This window comes from Anguilla anguilla, chromosome 4 (assembly GCF_013347855.1).
Source record: "Anguilla anguilla isolate fAngAng1 chromosome 4, fAngAng1.pri, whole genome shotgun sequence".
NCBI classification, from domain to species: Eukaryota; Metazoa; Chordata; class Actinopteri; order Anguilliformes; family Anguillidae; genus Anguilla; species Anguilla anguilla.
The window spans coordinates 10099134-10124228 of record NC_049204.1 but is presented as its reverse complement, the minus strand read 5'-3'; the positions used below and the strand labels follow the sequence as shown (position 1 = coordinate 10124228).

Sequence of the window (25095 nt, the reverse complement as noted above, 5' to 3'; positions counted from 1 at the left end):
CTGTTTATTGTTTTGACTGTGCTGTGCATCTGCTGAACCAGTGTTTGGTATTCATTTTTGAGTCCTTCAATCTATAACATGATTGTATGTGCCGTACGTTCAAATGTGTCCTCTTCAAACTAGCGGATCCCTTCAATGAAGCCTTTGCCATGTACTTCAATTAACGTGAGCTACATCCGCCCCTTCTCCACCCTGATTCCCGTTCCATTCCCCACATCCTCCCCACCTTCCCATAACTACCATATATTCCCCTACCCCCCCAGTAAAAAAAAAATCCTTCTCTACCCTCCCTTCCACATTATAATTCTAGCGACAAAGGATTGCATACTGTATTGCCGAGGTGTTACGGCCCAACCATTGTACTTCTCATTAATTGCTGCTCGGGTTGTTGGTGATTTATTAATCTAGGTCTTTTCCTTGTTTCCACTAATTGTAAGTCGCTCTGGATAAAAGCCTCAGCTAAATGCCTAAAATGTAAATTTAAAATGGCCCTAAACTCTTGAACAAGGCTTTGCACCTTTGGGTAATGTATGGCACGGCAGAATACCGACTGCCCCATCTCTGGCTCAGGTGGGAGTGTTACCGGTAGGGTCTGAAGCTAGTGCTCCTTTGGCATGCTATGTTGTGCAGCGTTCTGCTTGGACAGTGCTTTACAAATGACTCTTATGAGTTTATCAACATGGAAATTGATTGGCTAAGTGCACACAATTTGGGGTTTTCCTGTGGAATTTTGCACTTGTATTGGTTGGGCTGTTGGGTGGCTCATTTGGTGAAGGCAGCAAGCCGTAGTGCGTAGATGAGCCCCACGGACTGGGATCGAATCTGCACCATGCCAGTGTCGACTAGACTGTATGTCTTCGCTGTCCTTCCTCTACACGTGTTAGGAAAATTCATTGCTTTTATGAGGATCACAAATAACCACTAACTTTACGACTAGTCGGGTTATTGTGCTAATGCCATGGGGACCCCTTGAGGATATCGATGCATGTTCAGATGCAATTTATTACATATTTTGTGAAGATCATGTTTAAATAGGATCATGTTTAAAGCGAATTTGCTCTATATACATACTTGGCCTGTAGGGTCCCTGTTCTATGCTTATTGTTCTACATATTCTAAATACTGATATTAGTCGGTGGACCCCTGCTTTATACTCTTAAATTTCAGCTGACTTTTTTTTCCCTTTCCTTTATTTCTGAGGTATTTTATGTCCTTGACTCTTACCTCTCTCTTTTTCATTTATCCCATTTTTCTCCTGCAGTCAGTGTCCCAATTTATCGCGGTGATTTACACCCTTCATTTCTCTAGTGAAACAGTTCAAAACCTCGCTGGGGACATGAGTGAGATGTATTTCTATTGATTCGGCAACCTCGGGTTCTGTGTGTTTTCTCTCTCCTTTAGATAAGGTGAGCAGAATTAAATAGAGAAGTCCAGCTTTCGGAGTACGACTGCCTAGCATGGTAGCGCACGTTTACCGTGTGTAGTAAGTAGCCGCATCGCACTGTATGGCATTCTCAGGTTTCCTAATAGCCTCACGAATTGCTGTTATTTTGTTGTCAGCAGACGCCTTGACTTATCTTTGTGATTATTTTTTGGGGGCGAGGAAGACATTTTGGTTAGCGGCGGCGGCGGCTTGGGACGATTAACGTCTGTTCCATCTCGGATGACAGAAATAGCGCCTCTCCCCGTGATCCTGACATGGGCGCAATCAAGTACAAAATCTCATTTGGACGAAAGCGTTGGCACCATTATGGAAACATCTTTTATGACCTTTTTGTGGAGAAATTTCTTTTTTTAGGGCTTGGCAGCATTATCGGATGGCCATATTCAGGCCAGTAATTGGCTGCTTAGTTATTCTTTGAAGTAAATGTAAGCATTGGAAATTACAGGAGGGCTGAATTATCGCTGTCTGCTCCTGTGTAGTTCTAAGTGCTGGCGGAAGAAAACTTTCAGATAGAGGCTCTGTGGTTTTTTTTCCCCCCTCTCCTTTAATTAAACCGTTCAGGTCATACACTTATCAGTCCCTATTTGATTTTCTTGTCTTCGCTTAGGCTGGTCTAGATTTTTGCGGCCCGCTTTAGCCTGCGTCGATGAATGGAGAAGAGCCCCCTTTTTTCCGCAGTGCCACTGAAAGAACGCTCTCTCCTCGGGAACAGAAGTGTCGGGCTGAATCGCTGCCCTGTTTGTTTTGAGCCGCGCTTTGATACTCTCCCTCTTGAGAGGCAGCTCCATAAATTCACATTGTGTCAAATAATCAATAGCTCCCATTATCCAAGGAAGTTGTGTAGAACAGCACTTGAGGAACCGCTGCCCTTTTGTTTAGATGTTCCTTCAGAGGGGGCTTCGGTGGGGAGGCTGGCGTGTGTGTGTGTGTTGTTTGGGGGGGGGGGGGGTGGGTGTGGGGGGGGGCCGTTATCACCGGCGTTGATCCTCGCAGACAGCTCTGACAGTCGGAGGGGCCGGGCTCTGACTGGTCCCAGTTGGTCCCCCCCACCCCCCCCCCCCCCCCCCCCCCAACTTTATCCACGGAGCTGCCAGTCTGGGCGGAAAAAGTCCGTAGAAGGGATGGATGGATTCTCTGTTTGTGCGCTGGCGTGTTCCCATTCATTCTGACAGACTCAATCAGCTCAGGCCTCAGCACCAAGCCCATCTCTCTTCCTGGTAGGACAGTAGAAAGCCTACCTGAGAGTCCGTATGCATGGATGGGCCTCCCCCCGGCATTCAGCGAGTGTTGTGATGTTTTCAGGTCTTTGACATTGACCGGGGCCCATTTTAGAAACAAATGCTCTAACGCGGCATTGTTCTATTGGCAAAGAGATTGACAGGCTAATTTACAAAGCAAATAGTTTCGGTGTATATTGTGAACGTGCAGACCATATGGATCAGGCTATGTTGCTCCCTCCTTAATGGTAATTTAATCCTTGAATAGAAAAGCTCAAATCTCAGTAGAGCATGATCTATTTAAATTGTAAATTTTACGGCGCTGTAAATTCATTGTTATTGTTTGGTGTCCCGCCATTTCATTTTTTATAACCTTTTTTTGTATCTTTTTGCATATTGGCCCACCTTGCATTGTTACTCAAGGCAATTGTTATTGTTAAATTTTGTTTTGTTTCGCCAAGTTATCCTGTTTCTGGTATTTACAAGAAGGATAGTGGGAGACATTATGCACATTGATACATGCATGTCGTACACCTCCCTCGCCATTTGCCTCTGCCATTCAGAACCACCTCTCTCAGCCACTCCCCAAACATCATACGGCTGTCATTAAAAACAAAACAAAACAATAGTTAAAAAATGTCTGTGTGTTTTTGTGAAAAACAAGACCACGGTAAAAGTTTAAATATGAAAAGGTCAGTGGGAACTCAGTGACTGGTAGTTCATACCTTGCTTCTGATTATTAAATATCCCAGGAAGCTTCATCTACAGGGAGTTCAGAATAATTATGATAATATGCAATTATCACATTGCTTTTTTCAGCAGTAACCTCAAGATGAAGTGCAATACGGGTGTTGCTGCAAGTGCTGATAGTTCGACAAGAAAGAACCCGGGAACTAAAGGAAGAAAGCCTTCAGACTTTGGAGAAATTGTCTCCATCTGACTAGTGTTTAGTGATCTTTTCCTTGTGTAGCTTAAGATACACTGCACAATTTGGTGGGACTTTTTAGAAAGCATATAAAGTGATGTGAAATAGGAAATTATTTTTAAGCAGCTTTTGAGTCTTTTTTTTTTTTTTAAAGAATCCATTAAAAAAATACAAATCGCTATATACAAATAACAAAACTGTAAAATGACAAAAAAGTTTTGAATCTAAGCCTGCCTTTTACTTTAATCTTTTGAAATATACTGAAGCAACATTTTTCTAGGCGTGTCTTTCAGAGACCCAGTTGCTGTGTATAGAGTCAGGATGTTAGGTTCTGAATAGCAAGGCTGTTAATGAGGCCTGTAATTTTAGAGCCCACATAATGTTCCTATGGCTTGCCACCCTGCTGTTAGGAGGGTAACAGTGAAGTTTGCTTTAAATGCGGAGCGTCTGTTCTCTCTCCCAACCCCTAACACTACAACAGATGGGGAGAATATGGAGCACGGAAGGTTTTACCTCTGAGGTGGTAACACTGAAGCCACTCATTAACACTGAATTTACCACTTCGTTAGCAACGTGGCTTCCTGTTGAGAGCAGCAAGTATAGGATGTCAAATCCTCTGAGCACACATTTGTCTAGCTGTAGGACTATAACCGCTCTGGACGTTAAAACAGACAAAATGTCACCTCACGTCTCGTAGTTCGTTTCAAGTGATGCTACTGGGGCGACAAAAGTGATTAGCTTTAATTTATTTGTAAAATACTTTTTTCCTCAAAGATTTGCAGGAGTGCAACAGAGTGGCCTTGTTTTGTACGATGCCCCTCCCCCCCCCCCCAACCCTTGTCAGATTTTTTTTTTTTTTCAATCCGTCAATCTGTCTGGCTTTATCGTCGCTGTTTGTGTGTACCAGTTTATGGGGATTTGAGAAACAACAGAGTCTCGTGCTGGGATCTGTGTTGGCACCATTTGAGAGTGGTAAAATGGAATATGATCTCATTGGAGGTGTACTTTGTTCCCATGGAAATTGATCAATTTTAGCAGCGGCTGAGGATTTGAAAAGGGAGAAGCAGGAGGGTTGTAACTCAGAGGTGTGCTCACATAATTAGAGTCCTCACCAGAGTATTCAGGGCTAACAGCGGGGTTTGTTGTGAACAGAAGTGGAAAAAAAAAAGCGGGTGTCGGAAAATCATAATGCGACACAGATTAATGCCCATCTCATTTTGAGGAGCAGGGAAGTTCTTTTTCAAAGGGCTTCGTATCGAAGAAAACGTGCATTGTGAATGACTACATTTGAATATCAGAATTTTAAAAGAGGTTTTGAAATGGATATGCTTTTTGATGCCGTCGTTTAAATATAATGCTGCATGTTAAACAGTAGCTGTCACGAAACTCTCTCGTATGCAACTTCCACATATCTGTTGTTTGGCGTTTGAGTCCGTGGAGCTAATATGGCGGTTTCTGTCTTTCAGAATAACCTGCAGAAATGGCTGATTTGAAACAGTATGTGAAAGAGGAGACTAATATGGACTCAAAGGCTGACAGGCCGGACATCACTCAGGAATCATTAAAGAATCAGACGTCCTCTCCGAAGAACAATACTTCAAGTCTGCCGGCGCAGCTGTCCTCGGACAGCCGCGAGGAAGCCGCGAGCGGAGCCCAGCCGACTCCATTTGTACACACCGGCGTCCCGGCGGTTCCCCGCGCAGGCGACGCATTGCCTACAGGAGCACTTGTTAATGGACCTGCTTCACACCCCACCTCAGATGAGCCCAGCGCCCCGAACAAAGGCGGCGTTTCGCCGCGCAAGGCCCCGCCCGCCGAGAGCGCCGGGAGGCTCTCCAGCCCCCGGGCGCCGGACCCGCCCGGCGCGCTCCGGCCAGACGCTCTGAAAAACGCGGCGGGGCCCTTCCCAGATACGCCGCCGGGGCGGCCCGGCGCCATCGGCAACAGATCCGAAGCGCTTAGGGGCGGACCGCCGTCCAGGAAGAGTGGGAACGAAGCGCCAACCGGCCAGACGGGGGCGGGATGCGTGACTAGCGGCCGGACGATGTGGGACTTCCAAACGGAGTCTTCGGAGAACTCCTCGGATGATTGTGGTCCGGGCTGGGGCCCCCGGAAGAGATTCGCACGGCGCCTGTGGATTGACTGCCGCGGGGAGGAAGATGAGGAGGAGGAGGGTTCTGCGAAAAAGGCCGAAACTGTGCCTCTGTCCGTCAGCCAAAGGTGGAGAAAACGCAAGGTGGACACGGCAGAAGTGCCGGGCCTGAGTCCCGCCTCCAAAACCTTGCAGTCCAATGAGTGCCCCTCATCCAATAATGGAGTGCTTTCCTTCAGGAGAAAGCCTGGCTTACAGTCCTCCATGGATTCGAGCGAAACTGTAGTGGCCATCAAGCAGCTCATCGCACGCGCCCCAGCAAAAAAGAACTTCGACGGCAACGGCTTCAGCCAGGCGGACGGTTTCTCCTTGGCGGGCGGAAAATTTATGCAGCCGAAAACCGAGTCGTCGACAGGCTCGGGCTCAGAAGAAGAGCCCTCCTTTTTCCCGTGCACAAAGTGCAACGTTAATTTTGAGGAGAAAAGGCATTTGCACAGGCACATGATGTATCATTTAGACGGGCATAATCAGGCTCGTCACGTAAACGCTCCGCAGCCCTTCATCTGCAAGGAGTGCGGGCGCTCGTTCCGCGACCGCGGCTCCCTGCTGAAGCACATGACCATCCACCAGGAGAGACGCGAGAAGCTCATGGAGGAGATCAAGGGGCTGAGCGAGCTTCAGGACGAAGGCCGGGCCGCGGGGCTGCAGTGCCCCCAGTGCGTTTTCGGAACCAGCTGCCCCAAGACGTTCGTCCAGCACGCCAAGACGCACGAGAAGGACAAAAGGCGCCACGCGGCCGCGGCCGAGCGCGAGCCGGAGACTCACCCGCGCGCCGCCCACCGCGTCGCGTGCGCGCCCAGGTACGCGCCGGCGAGGGGGACGCTCGCGTTCGAGAAGAACGAGGCGCGCGTTCCCATCTTCTTCTCCTGCAGAGTGTGCCCTTTCAGCGCTCAAAGCGAAAGCACTCTGGTGAAGCACGTCGAGCTCGCACACCGGCAGCTGTACGCAAGCGATTTTGAAAGGCCGTCCTATGATGAAACGAATGACTACACGTTTCAGCCACAGTTTCCTAGAGAATCCCAAAAAGCAGATTCACAAAGGCTGCAGCTGAGTCCAAAGTTTTGTATACAAAGACAGGCTTTCAGGAAAAGAGCAGAGTTGCCCTTTTGGTCTGACCTGTTCATAAAAAGTAAATCCACACAGAAAGCTCGCAAAGGTTTCGCCTCCTCGCCGTCCAGATGGAGTCTCGGCAATTCGACAAACAAGCTGTCACCGTTCTCCAGACAAAGTGACAAGCCAAGCAAATTATCTCTTCAGCCGGCTGAAAAAATAGACGTAACAACAGGTCTTCCATATGACGAGGACTGCAAGAACGACCAAGAATTTGGAAGCATGTTTTCAGGAAATGCAGAGATGCCAAAATCTATCTTAAGCTGCTACAAGCCACTTGTACCCAAAATGGAGTCTAGCTCCACTTACTACGTGGGCTATGATTCTGACAATGGCAGAGGGGATAACGAGGAGCCAGACAGCAGTCGTTTAACCACGCCGCCTGTCACAAAAAAGTCTCCCTCCAAAAGGAAAATGTCCACCCCGTATCACAACACCACAGACAGAACAACTCACGTAATATTATCCAAACATGAGCACGCTGCGAAGAGGCACATTTCTGAGGACAGCTGCGAGGACACCTACGATTTCAGCGACTACACCAGCGAAGCCACCGCCAACTTCCTGGACTGCAGCGAAAACGAACAGAACCCCTACGCCCGCAGCTACTTCATACGGAGGCAGAGGGGCCCCATCAAGAAGAGCCGCGGCCCGTCGGCGGACATGTTCGAGAGGCACTGCGAGGAGAGGGGCCGCAGCGAAATCCAGCGGTTCACGGTAAAGGAGGAGTGCGTGGAAGTCGCCCTGGGGCCCCCCGAGTCTGCGTCGGGTCCCCAGATGATCGACTCCCCGGACTTCGACGCGTCCCTGTTCGGCGCGGAGCGGAGGTCCTGTCCGTACTGCCCTGCCATGTTCGAGTCCGGGGTGGGCTTGTCCAATCACGTCCGCGGACACCTGCACAGGGTGGGACTGAGCTACGACGCCCGTCACGTGGTGACGCCCGAGCAGGTGGCCTCCCGCGACCGCACGCTGCGCGTTCGCAAGAAGGCCCCGCCCACATCCCGACGAATCAAGAAAGGTGAAACACCGATTCATGCTTGCACTCCTTACAATCTCTTTCTGCACCATAACGTTCATTTAATGTCCATAAGTGATGTTTGGTTGCTGGATCTGAGAAGATTTATGAGGCTGTGACTTAACTTTAACTTTGTTCAAAGTTAAAGCTGTGAATGAAATGTAATCTCGATATCATCTGTAAAAAAAATCACAATACAAAATATTAGTAATTGACAATATTCATTTACATTGTTGCCTGTGAAAGCAAACCATTGGTTAACGCTGGATGCTGTCCCATTTAGAGGATACGAAGGTGGAATTAACAATAACATTATTTTAAAATTCTTGCTATTTCAGCAGAAAAGCAGGAGTCGCAGATGGAACACACTTGTCCCCTGTGCGGGGGGTGGTTTGACACCAAGACCGGGCTCTCAAATCACGTGCGCGGCCACCTTAAGCGAATCGGGAAGACGATCTCGAGCACGAGCAAATCCCCGGTGTGCATTCTCAACGAGATGATGAAGGACGAGGAGGAGCACCAGAACATTCTGCAGGTGCTCAACAAGAAGCGCTTCCTCTCCAGGCCTTTCGTTTCCCAAAAGTTTGCCAGCAGCGACGGCCTGTTCCTCACCCCGACCGGGATCCCAGTCAAGATCCAGCACGCCGGCCAAGACGGCAAACCGTGGGGCCCGAGCGTGCCGCGACCGGACAAGGAGGGCCTGGAGAAGCCTGAACTCGCGGCGAGGGGGCCCCCCTCAAGTTCTTTGATAGAGCTGCTCGAGAAGAAGAAGCTAGTCGAGGAGCTCGAGCTAAAGAACTGCTCCCAAAGCATCAGGAAGCACTTCACAATGTCCCTTCCGAATCAGAGCAGTGCTGGAACAGGAGTCATCGGCTGGCCGCAAGGTAACTGCCGTCCACAGTAAAAACAGAATCCGATATTAAGTAATACAAAATATTAAACCAGCCACATATTCTGGATCTTGCAATATAGTTGCACTGTTATGCACACCCAACACAATACTGATTTATGTCTTTACACTTGTGACAGTACTTCTTTAAGTAACAAAAAGCACCGCTGTTTCACGTTATATACACAAGGTATAAAAAACACAACATGGTACTCTTGACGGGGAATAAGTTGAGCTGGGATGTAAATTCAGCGGTGTGAATTGTGACCTTTATTAGACAGTGAAAATGAATGTTTCTGTTTCTACGTCGTGCTGCAGAATATGTTCATTGCAGTCTTCCAGGAACAACATACCAAAGCGAAGTTACTCCACCGTCATTTGTGGTTTTGTTTGTTGTTACGACACGAGGGACGGAAGGAAATTCTTCCCCAAAGTCATCTGCATAGCAGCGGCACTCCAGTCAGAACTGGTGTACTAAATTGTGTCTTCCATCTCAGCTGTTTGTAGATTTGTGAACACCTCCATGTTTATTATCAACAGCAAAATGCGCGCTCAACTGTGCAGTTTGAAACATATGGAATTGTTTTAAATATTTATGAAAGCAGCTTCATATTTTGGGCTCTGCTCTTTCCCTGAGCAACCCTGAAGTCCTGCGGGGCGTGCGGCATCTCGCAAAATGGAGCGAAACAAAAAGTTTGTGATCAATTCAATTATTGTAACATGTACAAAAAGAATAAATGTCACTGCGCTCCTTTGATATTCAAATGAATCTCTGCTGAGTTCTTTGATGTTGAGCTGGGAACACATCAGCTGTGTTTACACACCTTTGTTTAATGTCTGTCCAAATAAGAGTTTCAGTCGTATCCGCGGAAAGACGTAAAAGACGATTTAAAATCAGGTTACTGAGCCATACTGCTAAGTTTCATCTATTACAATAATCTGACGATGTTCCACTTGTATAATAACCAAGTCTGTTGTGAATCCTGTACAAGTATAATTACTGGCCTGTGTTTGCCTGAAAATGTTGGCACACACTTCACAGACACTGATTATAATTTATACGGTGGAGGGCTGAATGCTGAAACCTTTAATGGAGTAAATATGAATGCAACTACCTGTCACAAACTGTATTTAAGCATTGAGGGGTAAGCTTTTGTTTTTTCGCCCAGAATTGGCTTACACTGTCTGTCTGCCACCACTTAATTGAGAGGATTTTTGGTGTGCCTTTACTCTCAAACATGATGTAGGCTACAAAAAAGTCTTTTGGCTTTAGGGTTGTAAAGATTTTGATAATTAACTAACAGGAAGGTTCATTTGTGTCATATAATTGTCAGTAAAACAATTCACAGGTAATTTGAATAACCTTTAGTAACTTGTCACGGAAACAACAGATCTCTTAGTAACAGATGTTTTTTTTATTAGGTGTGAAATGAATGGGTAGCTGTCACATTGTGATATTCACGCCATTACCAGTAGCTTTCTTCACATATTTTTTTTTAAAGGACAGGCTGGATACAACGTGATACTGTCTTGTCAAACAATCAAGTACTGTACTAGCCTGTGTTGAATAAGAAGAGGACATTAATGGATTGTTTCATCATTCATACTGTCACAAAATATTTTTTGTAAGTTGCAATAATAAACATGTCCGTGCTCAGAGTAATATCTTTCTCTTCAGATCTTTTGTGAAAGTTTATAGAGTCACAGTTTCTATACATATAGAAATTTGTTTCATATGCGCAAATTGTCAGACTGACATATGGAGACATTAAATTGCGATAAACGTTGCCTTCAACAGCACTTCTTAAAATGTGGAGTGCAAACCTGATCTTTTGAAATATAAAAACAGATGGTTGAAGAGTTGAGGGCAGATAGGGAATAGCAGTTTAACTTGTTAATCTCTGTGCTCTCGGCAGTGTTTGATTCCTCCAATTGCCATCTTTGCATCGAGCGCACAATCAAACTGAAGATTTTCAAAGTGCTTTTAAAAAAACCCCTGGAACATGGTAACAATGACTTAGTACTAAGTTATTCATTCTGAAGTCAGACAACGTGTGTAGCATCCAAACAAACCGCTATAATTGAGATAAGTGTTAATGAAGTCAAAAAACAGGCCCAGTATGCTAATCCAGGGGCTTTGGGGCATTCTGTAGATCTGTTTCTTTTTGACACATTTGAAGATGTTCTACTGTAGAAAGCTACTTTTAATGAGCTGTTGGAGCAACAACAGATTTGAAGTTTTATAATGTGTTTTAAAATTTTTCCTCAGTCTGCGTTTAAAGCGCAAATGTTTTCTTTCTCCCATTGCTATTTTCTTCCAGAGAAAAGTGAAATAACCAAGAAAGTGTGCCTGCACTGTAACGCGACCTTCCCGAGCGCAGTCAGCCTGTCCAATCACCTGCGAGCGTACGCGCGGCGGAAGAGAGCGGCCTTGCTGGAAGGAACGAGTAAGAGTGTCACTGCCAAACCTTGTCTTCCATTTCACCGTGGGTGTCCGTGGTTTAACGAGCTGTATTTTTTGAAAAACAAAACAAGGAGATTATTTTTTTAAACAAACATTTTTTTTTTAATGTTTTTCACCCTTTTCTCCCAAGGTGGAATACCCAATCATATTCGTCATCATAGTGCTCATAGCTGCAACCTCCGCTGTCAGTTTGAGAGCGCTGTGATGTCATCCACCGCTTCTTATCACACTGCAGTCTACAAGTCGGGCTCACACAGACATGAGTCGGAGGAAGACGCTTCACCCGATTAACTGGGGTCGCTAGCTGAAACCCGCCCATTACGTTTACATTACAATTATTTAGCAGATACTGTGACTGCGTAGGATAAACATAAGTGTATCTTTTGATAAACGTGAACAATAGTGCCAGAGCTTCAAGTATAGACACAACATCACTAAAGCACTTGTGCAAGTTAACTATCGCTAACCAAATAAAAATCCAAAATGAAAATTCTGAATGCATACAATTTCCATAACAAGCTCTAAGAACAGAAACATAAAACTATAAAAAGGTAACAATAAAAATGTCATTAAGTAGTACAAATGGTGGAAGTGCTAAGGGGGTGAAGATGGGAGGGGAACCAAAATGTCTGTAGAGATGGGTTTTTAGTCTGCATCAGAAGCCAACAATTCTGCTGTCATGAGCACCTAGAACAGTGCCTTAACAGGTTGGGTCACCCAGCAGTCGAACAGCGAGATTTTGATGAGAAATGCTATATGGCTATATCTGCGAAGACAAACACTAATCATTATCCTTCCTAATAACACGATCAATGTACAGCACTTCAGCAGGTTCATAGTCTGGTCTGTTTACTGAAATTTGCAGCAAATTAAACGTAATGGTATAAGTACACACTTCAATGGCTTTAGATATGTTCCAGTTTTCAGTTTTTTGGTCTGTGTTGTTGTTTCATTAAGTAAGCAAGGTGCACCTTAAGGTACCAAGTAGCCTATTGGGGCTGCAACAACAGAACATAAACTTACTGCGGATCAAACACCCTCTTTCCCAATTTCACTGAAGCACCGCGAATGAAATGTGGGGAAGATAATATATGTGCATGCTAATTCTGCGACGTACGCTAGCTCTTGGGGAGTCTGTCCGTTAAAGCCTGATTCTGCGAATGATTATATTAATTTATAAAGGGAGACATCTCACGGAGCGGAAGCATCCGAAGCACGCGTGTCTTGGGGGTGGGTGGGGGGGGGGTGAGGATTATTCTTTTTTTATATTATTCTTTTTTAGGTTATGACTGTAAACAGAAGAAGCCGAGATCGAGGCCCGGGCCTAAGAAGAAGATATTTGCACTGCCGCACTCGGCCGACGAGATCTACAGGCTCACCTGCAGGTACCGCGCTCTCCCTGTCTGGCGGTTTTATGCGCTGAGCCCTTTGTTTGCTTTGCCGGATGCCGCGCGCGAAATAATAAATAAGAACAGCGGCGCCGCCGGAACCGTGCCGGTCCAAACCGGCTCAGAGGAAAGCAAGTGACCTTTTACCAAAGGTCCCCCGACATCATTAGACAGGCTTTGTTATCGTCTGCCAGTCAGCGGGACTCAGACGGCTTGGCGGGCGCGCGTAGTTTCCCCTCGTAGTTAACGGCCCTTTTGCCGTAAGCGGGCGTTTTTTTCCCGTCGCCGTTTGCCGTCGTTCTTCGGCGGGGACGGGGGGCGGGGGGGGGGGGGGCTAGGGCGCTTTGTTGTTGTTATTGTTTAATCCCTTTCCCCTCCCTTTTCCCATAGGTTCTGCGACCTAGTCTTCCAGGGTCCCCTGTCCGTGCAGGAGGACTGGATCAAGCACTTACAGCGGCACATCATGAACGCCAGTGTCCCGTGCACGGGGGCGGGCATGGTGGAGGTGACCGCCCTGCCTGCGGAACCCCCCTCCACGCCCGAGGAGACAGCGCCCCCGCTGGTGCCACAGGCAGCATCCTAAGCCAAGGAACGCACTTTAGTTCATTGACTCACTATTTCACTTTAAGTCAACTGTACATATGTAAACATAAATGCATATAAATATATAGAGAGATCATTTTCTTATTGTGTATACATGGCTCCCCTTCCCCATTTTTTATATCGCTGCCCTCTAAAAAGTGCAAACTGTGTGATTGACTGTAGTTAAAACTCATTGATGGTGCATCAAAGACAATGACACATACACCAGATAGTCTATATATCTGTGTGTAGCATTTGAAATGCAGTGTTGCAATATATAGGATATATAGTAAGATATATTATATATGTCTTACTGGGGTCCATTTTATGATTCCGATATAGGTAATTTTATTTGTTTCCATTGCCAATGCCAACCCACTACCACAAAATGCAACTCTCATACCTCAGACTGTGTCAGATACTTTGTCCATTAGGTCAAGAGTGGTGTATGGCAGCTACGCTAATTAGCTTCCATCCATAGAGTCTACAGTTGTACAGTTCAACAGTGAACGTCCTGGCTAACTTATTTATTGTCAGGCAATGTACACTTTTGCCTGGTAGGCTTTTTAATTATGCTTATCAAGATTAAGCTCACAAACTCACTTTTTATCATCAATTACACAGAGATATTCATCTTTGTAACCAGAATCACCATGCCGATAAGCATCAGTTTCATTTTCTATACAAATTACTTGAATAAAAGTGCAGTGAACATTTGCCAATGGAACAGCCATTTCTAACTCTTACCAGTAGCCTCTCAATATCACGCAATATAAAGTTTATGACTTACATGTATTTCTGTAGTATTTATTACTTATTGAAGCTCATAAATATGTAGTATTTATGTTTAATTCTGTAACTACTGCAGTAACTGACTCATAATGAAAAACGTATAGAACCAGATTTAACATTCAGCAAGGTGTTTTAATTGCTCATTTTAGTGTAAACCATATGGATATGGTGCTGAAAACTTATATATGGTATGACTCGTAAATGTCTGAAAGGGCTCCAAGGGAGGTGCTTTGAAATTGATTTGTTGGATCTACCAATCTTGCATAAGTCAGATTTTGTAACGGGCATCTTTTTTGTATGTCCATGGTATATCTTAACCCTTTCTTTTGGGGTTCATTTGCAAAAATATACCTTTTCCAGGACACTCAGTATATATATTTCTCCACTCGCAAAAGCTATGTTTGTTAAAACTATATAATTGTAAAATGAATACTTCAACCAAAACTCCCTTGGTGTCCTGGAAGGATCTGTTTTACTAATCCTGGTTAAAATGTATGTTTCTTTGCACAAAATGCCACAAAATCTAGGCAGGCATCTATATTTGAGTTTTCGATGTATTGTATACAAGATATTCTTTCAGATTCTTGCTGTAGATATAGCAACTTATGGTAAAATAAAATAAGGAATATACTCTTCTTTTTATTTGACTGCATATGTTTTTATCTATTTGCAAGACAGTGCAAAAAAGACAGCTTGGTTCATCCCTCATGGTGAAATTATCCAGACAACATATGAAATATTGGAAGAATAAACCTTTGCGAGAATCCATTTAAATGTCTTTATGTCCTCTGAATACATATTCATACAGTTTCACAGTCACAGCTTTAGTGTGTCAGACTCTTTCTGTACTTATTTACCAAAGTTTCGGTTTACCAGGAATTAAATATTACAGGGTGATTAAAAACACATTGTACAAATTGCATTAGAATATACAAACTATGAATTCAAGTAGCACTAACATGATTAGGTGTTCATTTAAACAGTTACCATAATCACAGTATATTTATAAATAACACTGTGCAACTGCGAATGCTAACAGAACAGTGCCAATTGAATGCGTGTGATATTCAAACTTAAATGTCATGTGATGCATGTTGATACATTTTTGATGCATCTACACCATTCACTGACAATTTCCTGGATTTAATCAGCATTTTAAAATAAAAGCAAGTGTTTCTTTCTCGTCGCCTATATGGTTGGGCACATTCGCTTGGGTGATAACAAACTCACCAAACTGTGCTTTTGAAGAAAGTTAAGGCCCAACTAACACTAGCATTTAACTGAGTCAAAGTTAAATGGCCAATGTATTGTAAACATGTGACACTAATAGACAAAGGTGATGCAGTTGTTTTCAAAATTCCGTTTGGAAGTAGCCCCAATGACTTCAGATTGTTGGTAAATCAATTTGCACATTTCTCTATTCCCCATTCTTTAACATTGTGATATTTTTTCTTCTCCACCTTGGTGTATGTCATATCGCTGGCAGCCGAATTCCCTCTCTGCAACACCATTTCCCATTTTATTCTGCAAGTAGAATCAGTTTTTCCATAAATGTTTGTTGTTAGTCCTGGCAACTCCGCCTGACTTTGAGGATCTTGCATTTTTAAAAGACTGTACCTCTATTGACATGATTGAGAAAACATACTGTAGGTGATAGCAAGTGGCCTGAAAATATGCAAAAACTGTAATACCCAAATACAAGCCTCTCTGCCCTGCCCATGAGCTTTATCAAAATGTAAAAAAAAAACAAAAACAAATTAGCTGTATTTGGGGAAAAACCTAATGTACCCCTTTAATTATTTAATATCCATTTAACTGAATTAATTTTCACTTTCTGTTTACTTATACTGTGCATCTGTGGAAGAAGGGTTAGCAAATCTGTTGAGTTCCGTTACACTTTACAAAGGTGTAAATATTTTCTCATACACCACATTAGTGTCAGATATTTTTAACAATATAGGGACTACTGCACCATAAGACCTTGTATACAGTAAACACTGTATATGATGTGAATATACATAGGGATAAGGGCTTTTTTTATTTGGGTACATTTGTCAAGCACAAAGAATTTGTTTCTAAGAGAGTTGTGTCCTTTTGTCAGGGTTTTGTGAGATTGCTGTTGAATGAGTTATGTATCTTGTGAGACACTCCTCAGTTTAACCAGTATGTATGCTAATAATATATTTCAATCTGGTGCATTGGAGGCTTCGGGGGAAATCAATTTTAGGCAGGAGTCATTGTGTGAAACATTTTGAAATGCTACTGAATTTTTAAATGTGGAGATAAATACTCTAATATGGGTTCTTTTCAGAATTACATTATTCTTTAATTCGTTATTCTTTTATTATATTAATCTGGGCCATTGCTGAATGTGTTCCCCTCTCCATCACAATACAATACAAAACATCAACCTGGAAAGTTGATCTAGCAATGCGCAATACATAATTAGGCGTGATTTCCGTGCACTTGTTTTGTTCTTTGTGTCGGGGGAGGCAGTATTTGATAAAAAAACTGTAGTTTGATAAATGCTTTTCATAGGTTTGCTAAAGATCAATGGGAAAGGGCTAACCCCGCAGTTTAGCATTTTATCTCGGGTAGTATTTAAAGCAGTGATCAAAGCTGTACAAACCAATTGCCATCATTTGTCTCCGGAGGGAATTTGAGTACATTAATGCTTTTTCTTTGGGAATAATTGTGCCATTCTGTGACTTCATTAGGCCCCATGGCTGTATCAAAAGATGTTCTCCATGGAGGTTGGAAGTCATGTTGTGGGCAGACAGCCTCCCAAGGGGCTGAATATATAAAAAAAAAGATTTTAATGAGATTGCAGTACCATGACCAGGTTTTTTTTCCGCCAGTGGTAGCATTATGTATGAGAGAGAAGGGACATAAAGAAACACGTTGCTGTGAGAGAGTCCACACTAGCCATCTGCCAAGGGGTCCACCAGTAACAGACCAATGCATGCTAAGTCACTTTTCATTAGGCACTATATCAAAGTCCCTCCCCGTGGGAGCCTACTTTATTAAAACTGTATATAAACTTAATCCCCTTCCAATGAAAAAAAAAGTAAAAAAAAAAAGATGGCTACATTCATTGGCTTAATTGGAATCAGGAAAGATAATGAGTTGGCATTGTAAAATGAGAAAATAGCATTGTGTTTGCCTTAAATTGCTGTATTTTATTTGTTAAGTATGAACCTCCATAAGCAAAAGAGGAGTGACTAGGCGTGCAATTTCATATTAATACTGTGGCCTTAGGTGGTAATTAAAAAGCCCTTCTGGTGCCTAAGTGTGTCCTTAATATTTCAGGGAAGGAGACGTAACAAAGGAAAACACATGGCCACTTCAAGCAGACTGTTTGCTTTTTGTCTATCTTAGTTCCTTAGTTTGCACTTGAGGTGAATCTTCGAGTCACAATAATAGAAATTGCTGATAGATTGATTGATGCCACTTCGCTCTCCTCCATTCTACTTTTTCCCCCGTGTGTGACTGCAGCGATCAAGAGATCAAGGCGATTGATCAAGCCCTTTTCGGCCAGTCATTCCAAAATGCCAGAGACCACGGGAAAATCAATAAGTTTCCATTATCTGTTTGGGCAGTGTCACCGGCCTGTCAATGAGCCCGTTAGAGTTGCAGTACAAGGGTGAGACTGGCCAGTCAATCGCTGCTGACAAGAGGAAAACATGCTGACAGCCACCAGGAACACGTCGGAACACGGATTTGCACTTCAAGCGGCCGTCCAAGGAGACCGGGAGCGGGGCCACTTACAAGGCGCGGGGCACGCTCAGTGGGAGGGAGGTCCCGGCCAGCCCGCCTTGGCCCCGGCTGCCTGTCTCGCTCCCTACCACTCACGCTTTTATCCTCGCATCAATTATTTACCTCTGGATACACCAAAGAAAAACCCAGGTGCACTGATTGTGGCCCAGAGAAATTCATCACCTCCTCCACGCGCGCATTCACACAACCCCTCCCTCTTCGTCAGCCCCACTTAAAGGACATCCCTGCATAGATGTGTGGATGATCTGTATGTGCAGTGTGCACGTGTGCTATATGACGAATCTCCAAAATGTATAACAAACTCGCGTACAAATCGCAAATTCAATGCCCTGATATCACCCCTAGATAAAAAGTAATGACCCGATTATTCTTTCTTGAGAGAGAATAAAAGATCATTAAACTCTCGTATCACCATTCCTCACTTTACACTTAGATAGAGAATGGATAAGCTTAATGTTGTAAAGGATAACTAATTGTGATTCCAAAGACAGTAACTCAGATCTGATTGTTTTGCTACTTTAGCCTGTTTCTGATCCCTCTGAAATCTGCTCTTTAAAGAGCCCTATTGAGACGCATGAACATGACAGATGATTCATAGCATATGTGTTTCTGGTCATTTTTGGCAATTGGGGGGGGGGGTGGGGGTGGGGGGGTGGTTTTAGTGATTGACCCGTGGCTTTACACCAATAAAGGCATCAGCCTTGACACAAAAGCAGTAAATCAATATGTTTTGACAAGGATTAAAACGGCTTTGGATTCAGCACATTGGTCACATACACATATGTATGTATGACTCTCTGTCTGTATGTATGTATGTAATGTATCTATGAATGTATGTATGTATGTATGTATCTATCTATATATCGACCTTTTCATCCATCCATCCATCCATTGTCTTTATATATGGACTGCTTCACCAGAATCCAGAATTAAATTACATGCCTTCAGTTACAGGCTCAGGGAATAAAGACTGAAGTTTAATTTAGTTTTAAGAATTGTATGTTGGATTTGATACAATTGATGATGACAAAGATTATTATTATTATTATTATTATTATTATCAGTAGTAGTAGTAGTAGTACATTACATTTATTTGGCAGAGTAGTAGTCACATTGTTATTGTCAATATTATTTGCAACAACAGGAATAATAATCATAATAATAGGGTTTATTACAAGTTATCCTATGATTATTGTAGCTATTCAGAAATTCTTGGAAGTATCCACATAATTATATTATTTCTACTTCATTAACTTATGAAATGGGAATAGAGTTGAACAGTTGAAGCACATTGCCACCATTAGTTATAACTAAGAGTTTAGAGTAAAGGTTAATTAGGAATAAGCTTACCCCCTTTCTCTAAATTACATTAACTGGCCATTTCCTATCAAGACTTAAAGCTAGGGGCATCTCCTGACATCCTTTAAAGGCTATTAATTAATGCACTTTTCCAGATAATAAAATGGCAACCTGCTTTCAATTTATTTTTCCCCCTTTTCCCTTTCCTCTTTTCTTGATATACCAATTCTGAACATGATGACTGTGGGGAATTCAGGTTAATATGTTGACAAGACTTAACAATACCGGGTCATGTTGCACAACACGCTTGACTGGTTCGGTTCAGTTCAGCCGCTGACAGGTCCTAATCATCAAGTGCCCTTAAGGCACGCGGGCAGCAAGGATTTTAATTACTGAATTATAGACTAGTTTGCCCGCGTTAAATTGAGACATAATTAGGACTAGATTTTTAAATAATTTTCTCGGCTAATTGGGCGGACAAGTAGACAATGGTATGTCGCGATTAAATAATAATTATATGAAGAACAAAAATATATATTTTCAGGCAGGCCGGACAAAATTTTAGACCGACCTGTTTTAAAGGCAAGGTATTAGCGCAAGTGTTTGTTTTCCATTATTTCAGAAGATGTGATTGAATGCTCCCGCGATTTCTTCGCATGGTAATTATTTCGTCTTGTATATCGGTTATGTCGTAAAATGGATATTTAAAGTATTTCTAGCGCCTACTACGTTGGTAAAAACAGATCATTGCAGCTTTTTAACGTCACGTCGGGGAAAAAAGAAAATCTCTTTGTTTTGTGCCATTTTCATTCGTGCTATATATAAATAAATAACCCGTACAAAAATAGGCGCAAGTTTGTTTATACTCTAAATACACAAAATCTCCACCCGCCCAAAAGTCCTTAGCGTAGGCCTATTAAAAATATATTTGATGATAAATGCTCTGCTGTCTTACTCTCGCGAAGTGTCAACAGACTGTCTATTATGAAGTACGAAAACGTGGCTGATGTCAATTCCTATAGCACGTTCTATTAGCCTACTAATGTGTCATTTGAAATAATAAAAATAATAATGTAGTGAAATGCGTGCTTAGGCTGTGACATATTCGAGACTGATGTGGCACCTCTGGCAACGCCATTATTTCCTATTAATTACTCGCTAAAGAATGCCTTTAGAAATATAGGTAGGTGTGACAGAGAGCTGGTCAGTAAGCAGCTGCCCCTCATCCCTCCAGGCGCAACCTGACCTCCTTTTTTTACTTCAATAAACTGGAGGCTTGTCAAACCACAAAATGAAAAGATTTGATTTGGATTAGAAAAGAAATACAGAATATGAGCCCGAAATGACGAGCCAGACAGGATCTCTACTCTCGAGTACAGACTAAAATAGATCGTGCGTAAAACAGAAACAGAAAATATGCCTGGGATCATCGTTTATTTTAATAGGACTGCATTTCATCAAAATTACATTGCAGTTTTAAAATGAAACGTCACGTAGCTTACATGTTTCATCTAGTCGTTAAAACAGACGTATTCAGAATTGCAGTGTGGTCTGATAATTCCACGAAAAATAATTATATTTTATTTAGCAACAGAATAGAAGATACAACGTTGTTTTAATATATCAAACTGGAATGTTAGGTGGATGCAAGTATTCCCAGTTAATTTAGACATTAGAGAAAATCTAGCTTCATCAAATGTAGTGAAACATATTTTTCGATGAAATATGAAAATGTTCCCGATCCCCAAACACCTTTTGCAAACAACCGCTCAATGTCAATACATCCATTATATTAAATGCAGGAGCTATTTTATTTCCCATTACGTCTCAGTGGTGTTAATTGATCGTTTAAAACCAAGTATAATTTAGATTGATATAACCAGTCAAGAGGGTTTTTTTTTACAGTTGGCTTTGTGCCTCTAAATGTTTGCCATCCAAGCCAAAGAGCCTTGGTTTGCTGGTCTATTCATAAATAAATATGCAGGCCTAAAGACTACCGCTAGGGAGCACTGTAAATCGTAATCTGAAGAGGGCACACAGGAACTTCTGGGCACCAATTGAAGCTGCACTTTTTCATGATGCTATTATAGGCATGAGTTAAAATGACAAACGTAATGATGCCCGGTATTTGTATTGTGATGAAGTTTAAAAAAAGCTCTATATATGGCCACTCAATTTAGGTTTGTTTACTTTCCCATTTTCATTCCATTAGGCTAAAAAAGTACGTAAAATTAAACGGTGTTGTCTCCAACATAAGAATGATGGAGTGTAAATGATGTAGATAATATGAATTAGTCTACCTAATTTCCACAGTGACACTGAAGAGTGCGAGAGAGAGAGAGAGAGAGAGAGAGAAAGAGAGATTTTTTATTTAGGTGGTTCTTACATTCCAGCAATATATATATATATATATATATATATATATATATATATGCAGAACGCCTAACTTATTGTACAATAGAACTTAATTTGACCCTGCATTTACAACAATGTTTGCACCATCGTAAACTTACATCCTATGAGTTCAGAAGCACCAGAAATTCAAATGAACCAGGCTCTCATATGGTTAACATAACTACAAAAAGTGGTGCAAATTGAAAAAGATTACTGGCTTATTCGGCAATTTATTCAAAATGCATAAAATTGCGTTTTACGTCTGTAGACTGCTAATGTTTCCTTCCAGAATATCCATTAGGTTTTAATTTGTGGTGTTGACACAACCGACTGCTATTCTGTCTTAAGAGTCATTTATTTTACATAACAATATAATAGCTGTGCGTAATTGTATTTGCGCTACAGAACAATGCAGTTTACACGTAGCTTAGGCTATAGACAGGCAAGGTGGCACAGAATAACAATGTTCAAATCGAGCATTTTAAAAGCATTGCTCTATTTCATAACATTTCCTCAGCCTCAACACAGGCCAAAACAGCCAGCTTCATTTTTCAGCAGTCAACAATACGATTCTTAACACTGAACCAACATTGTGTTATCTTTATTAACAGTACAACGAGATCCCAGTGTTTTATGATTTGAACCTGGCTTCACCCCTACTGTCTCCCATTCCCCAGGTCACAAGTCCACCTCCAGAATCTAGAGTAAACGTCTGGTGTGCTGTGAGACCTCGTGGTAGCAGACCTCTGGGAGTTTCCGTTGAGAACATTTTGTATTAATTAAGATGATTTAAAATTAGGCCGGATAGCGCATCCTATTTTTGCACCTTGCTTGTCAGCACGGGCATGTAACCTCCTGGTGTTTCACTAACATCAAAAACGCACATAGCAAACGGCATAGACCACAGTTTCTTATTATTCTGAAGGCCTTGTCCTTACAAGATATAAAAAACTGTCCTTACACAGACACTGTATTGTATTGGCCTACTGGATACGCATTTCATAGATATATACAGGCCTAACTGCACAGTGATTATATCTTACAAAAATACAATATTGAAGCATTCCATTAGTTTGCAATTAATAGGCCTATGAGTAGCCTTATACATAAGCTACATGTTCACATATTGTTTTCCGTGACGTATTCTACCTATTGCTTTAACACGAGAAAAAATCCTGCAAAGAAAACGTCAAATGGTGTATTTTTTTAAAGGTGTCTGTGGGTTTAATTCTGCTGCAGCTTAGACGTGGAATATTGTTTCTCTACGTGTGTGTCGCTTAGCGGACTGCGGATGCGTTTGCTTTGTTGGTATATTTAATTGCGACCCAAATGTATACGGGAGTTGAAAAAAGTGTCAGGCCACAAGTGAATATATAGAGCAGATGACAAAAAAGAAAGGAAATAACTGACAGATTAAAAGACAGTCAATGTGCAACTAACAGGCAAACGCATCAGAACAAAGTCACACATACCTTTGAGAACGCAGTTTGTTTTATTGCAGATCTCCTGGGTTGTATATCCTGTCGATTTGAGAGAAGAAAACGAATCAGATAACACACCCTGTTTAAGATACAAACATGAAGATCAGATTGGAATTTTGACAGCATACCTTACTTAGAGGCTTTAAGCCTCACGATTTAGAGAAGCAATAATAACACAATCAATGCACAGACATTGCATTGCTAGCAATATTTCGCGTTTGTCCTAATAATATAGGCTATTCTACCCACACCATACAGGCTACACTCGTTCAGCATTATCTGTTGCCCTCAGTGTAGGCCTGTTCATCCAGAATTAAAAATTGCCATAACGTTTGAACTGAAATAACACTTGAAAAACGAGTTGATTTTACTCGGTCATTAATCTCTCCAAGTAGACTAACTAAGTTGTTACAGGACTAGCGTAGCCAAGCAATAAATAAAAATAACCATTAGGCTACATGTAATATATTGACATTATTTATGTTTAAATATACCAGTAGTTCTACAATAAGATCTTATATAAAATTTTGTATGGCCATTTTTCAGTTCGCGTTCGGAATGCGTATTTAATTCTAGGTAATGGCGGTTTTTGCTTTCTTTATCAACTGAATTTAGTAGATAATTAGCGACGGCAAGCGAAGTTGCATAAAAGGTAAATGAACCCGAAGAATTCGTCTTATTTGGAAGTTTAGTGATTTCTATTTCTCCGGGCCATGTCGCCTCTTGAAAGGCTCCAAGCTGACAACGCGTGTGTAAAATTTGCTGCTCGTCCTGGGACTTGTCACCTGTTAGATATGGTACTTACTACCTGTCACCGCAGGCTTACAGCTTCTCTTCACTTGTTCACCTTCTACCAGAGTCGTAACCACTCGCGACACTGTTCTAAAGTAGAATCTTCAGAATTTCCCCCTTTAAATTCATGTTATAAATCGGACTGATAGGCTACTGTGAAACACCGAATTCAGAAAACGATATGTCCCTGATACGACCCTCATGAAAGTATCAAAATATGAGTCAAATAGGCCTGCAGTAACCTGTTTAAATTACCATACCCTTAATTGTACGAATGCACTTGGCTCCTTTGTTCTGTATTAAAAATGTGTTTCTCTGGTTTTGTATGTGTGTGTATGCGTGCGTGCGTGCATGTGTGTGCGTACGCAAGCGTGTGTGTATGTGTAGCCTACGCGCGCGTGTGCCTCCATTAACTCCTAATCCATAATGAAAATGTTTATTGTTTTGAGCCACGTTTAACCAAAACCTGTCGAATTTTATAACTGACAGAATTACTTAACTGTTTTTCTATGAATGTTGTGAAATTCGGTATCCTCTCCGAAGGTCGCGCAAAGCATTAAAAGAACCGCACTTTCAATTTGCCTTCCGGGGTAAACTTGATTTGACATCTACAGTATAATCACGAAACACACCTACAGTAAAAGGACATAGCTTTCAGACTGGGTCCGGCGATTAAACCGGTGGTGATATCGTAAGTAAAAAAAACCAGTTCAAAACATTTTAAAAATAAACTATTAATAAATGAAATTGCAGATTTTGTAGCCCAGGCCTTTCGACGGTTGTAATAATAAACCCTTGGTTTACTACTAGGCTACTGTAGTTTTGCCCCTGACAATATTAAGAAATTAGCCTACTGACTCTCTAGGACAAGACGGAGACTGCCTACCGTTTGGAATGAATGTGCCTAATTGCCAGCCTTATTTTTTGAATTAGCGGTATATACACGCCGGTTAAGTATTCCGATGTGATTCCTTGCTTCTATCCGCCATACAGGGTTCATATAATCGCCAGATCAACAACAGGAATCTATGAGTGCAAATAATGGAGATGAAATAGACAAAAGATTAGCATGCCGTGAAAAGTACAATACGTTTCTTATTTAGCATTTAGATAACTGTCTATCCTTAGGAGCAAGCTTCAAAGTTGAACCCAGTTTAGACCAAGAGGATTAATTCCTTCTCCTCCATGCTTCATTGAATCTCTCATTACGAAACTTTGTCTGTATTGATGTAAGATTTGATTGAAGATTAGAGCATTTAGCAAATCTTGCTTTTCTGCATGTATCAGGCTTTTTCAAGCGCGCAGCACAGTGCCCGCTGGTCAATACCCTTACTTTTATCCAGTGTCTGCTTCATTTAAACTTAATCAACTCCA

The 25095-nt window shown here is 42.2% G+C and overlaps 1 protein-coding gene and 1 long non-coding RNA gene across 13 annotated transcripts in view; one reads left to right on the top strand and one right to left on the bottom strand.

Moving 5' to 3' along the window:
* LOC118226114 (zinc finger protein 644-like) overlaps positions 1–14746 on the top strand; it is a 35889-nt gene extending 21143 nt beyond the window's left edge. For 8 of the 12 annotated variants that reach the window (XM_035415444.1, XM_035415441.1, XM_035415443.1 and 5 more), the window contains 5 exons: positions 5053–7866; positions 8202–8747; positions 11074–11199; positions 12499–12601; positions 12995–14746. In XM_035415444.1, coding sequence (XP_035271335.1) covers positions 5067–7866; positions 8202–8747; positions 11074–11199; positions 12499–12601; positions 12995–13187 — 3768 coding nt within the window. In that variant the 5' untranslated portion in view covers positions 5053–5066 and the 3' untranslated portion in view covers positions 13188–14746. Of the gene's footprint in view, positions 1–5052; positions 7867–8201; positions 8748–11073; positions 11215–12498; positions 12602–12994 lie in introns of those variants that run through there. The other 4 variants (XM_035415446.1, XM_035415445.1, XR_004764964.1 and 1 more) reach the window with 4 other exon arrangements.
* Positions 14747–15120: 374 nt separating this feature from the next.
* Positions 15121–24277, bottom strand: LOC118226116. The gene is made up of 3 exons (XR_004764965.1): positions 24222–24277; positions 22921–22968; positions 15121–15502 (listed from the first exon to the last, which is right to left on the bottom strand). It is a non-coding gene; the product is annotated as an uncharacterized LOC118226116 (long non-coding RNA).
* Between the last annotated feature and the right edge of the window lie 818 nt (positions 24278–25095).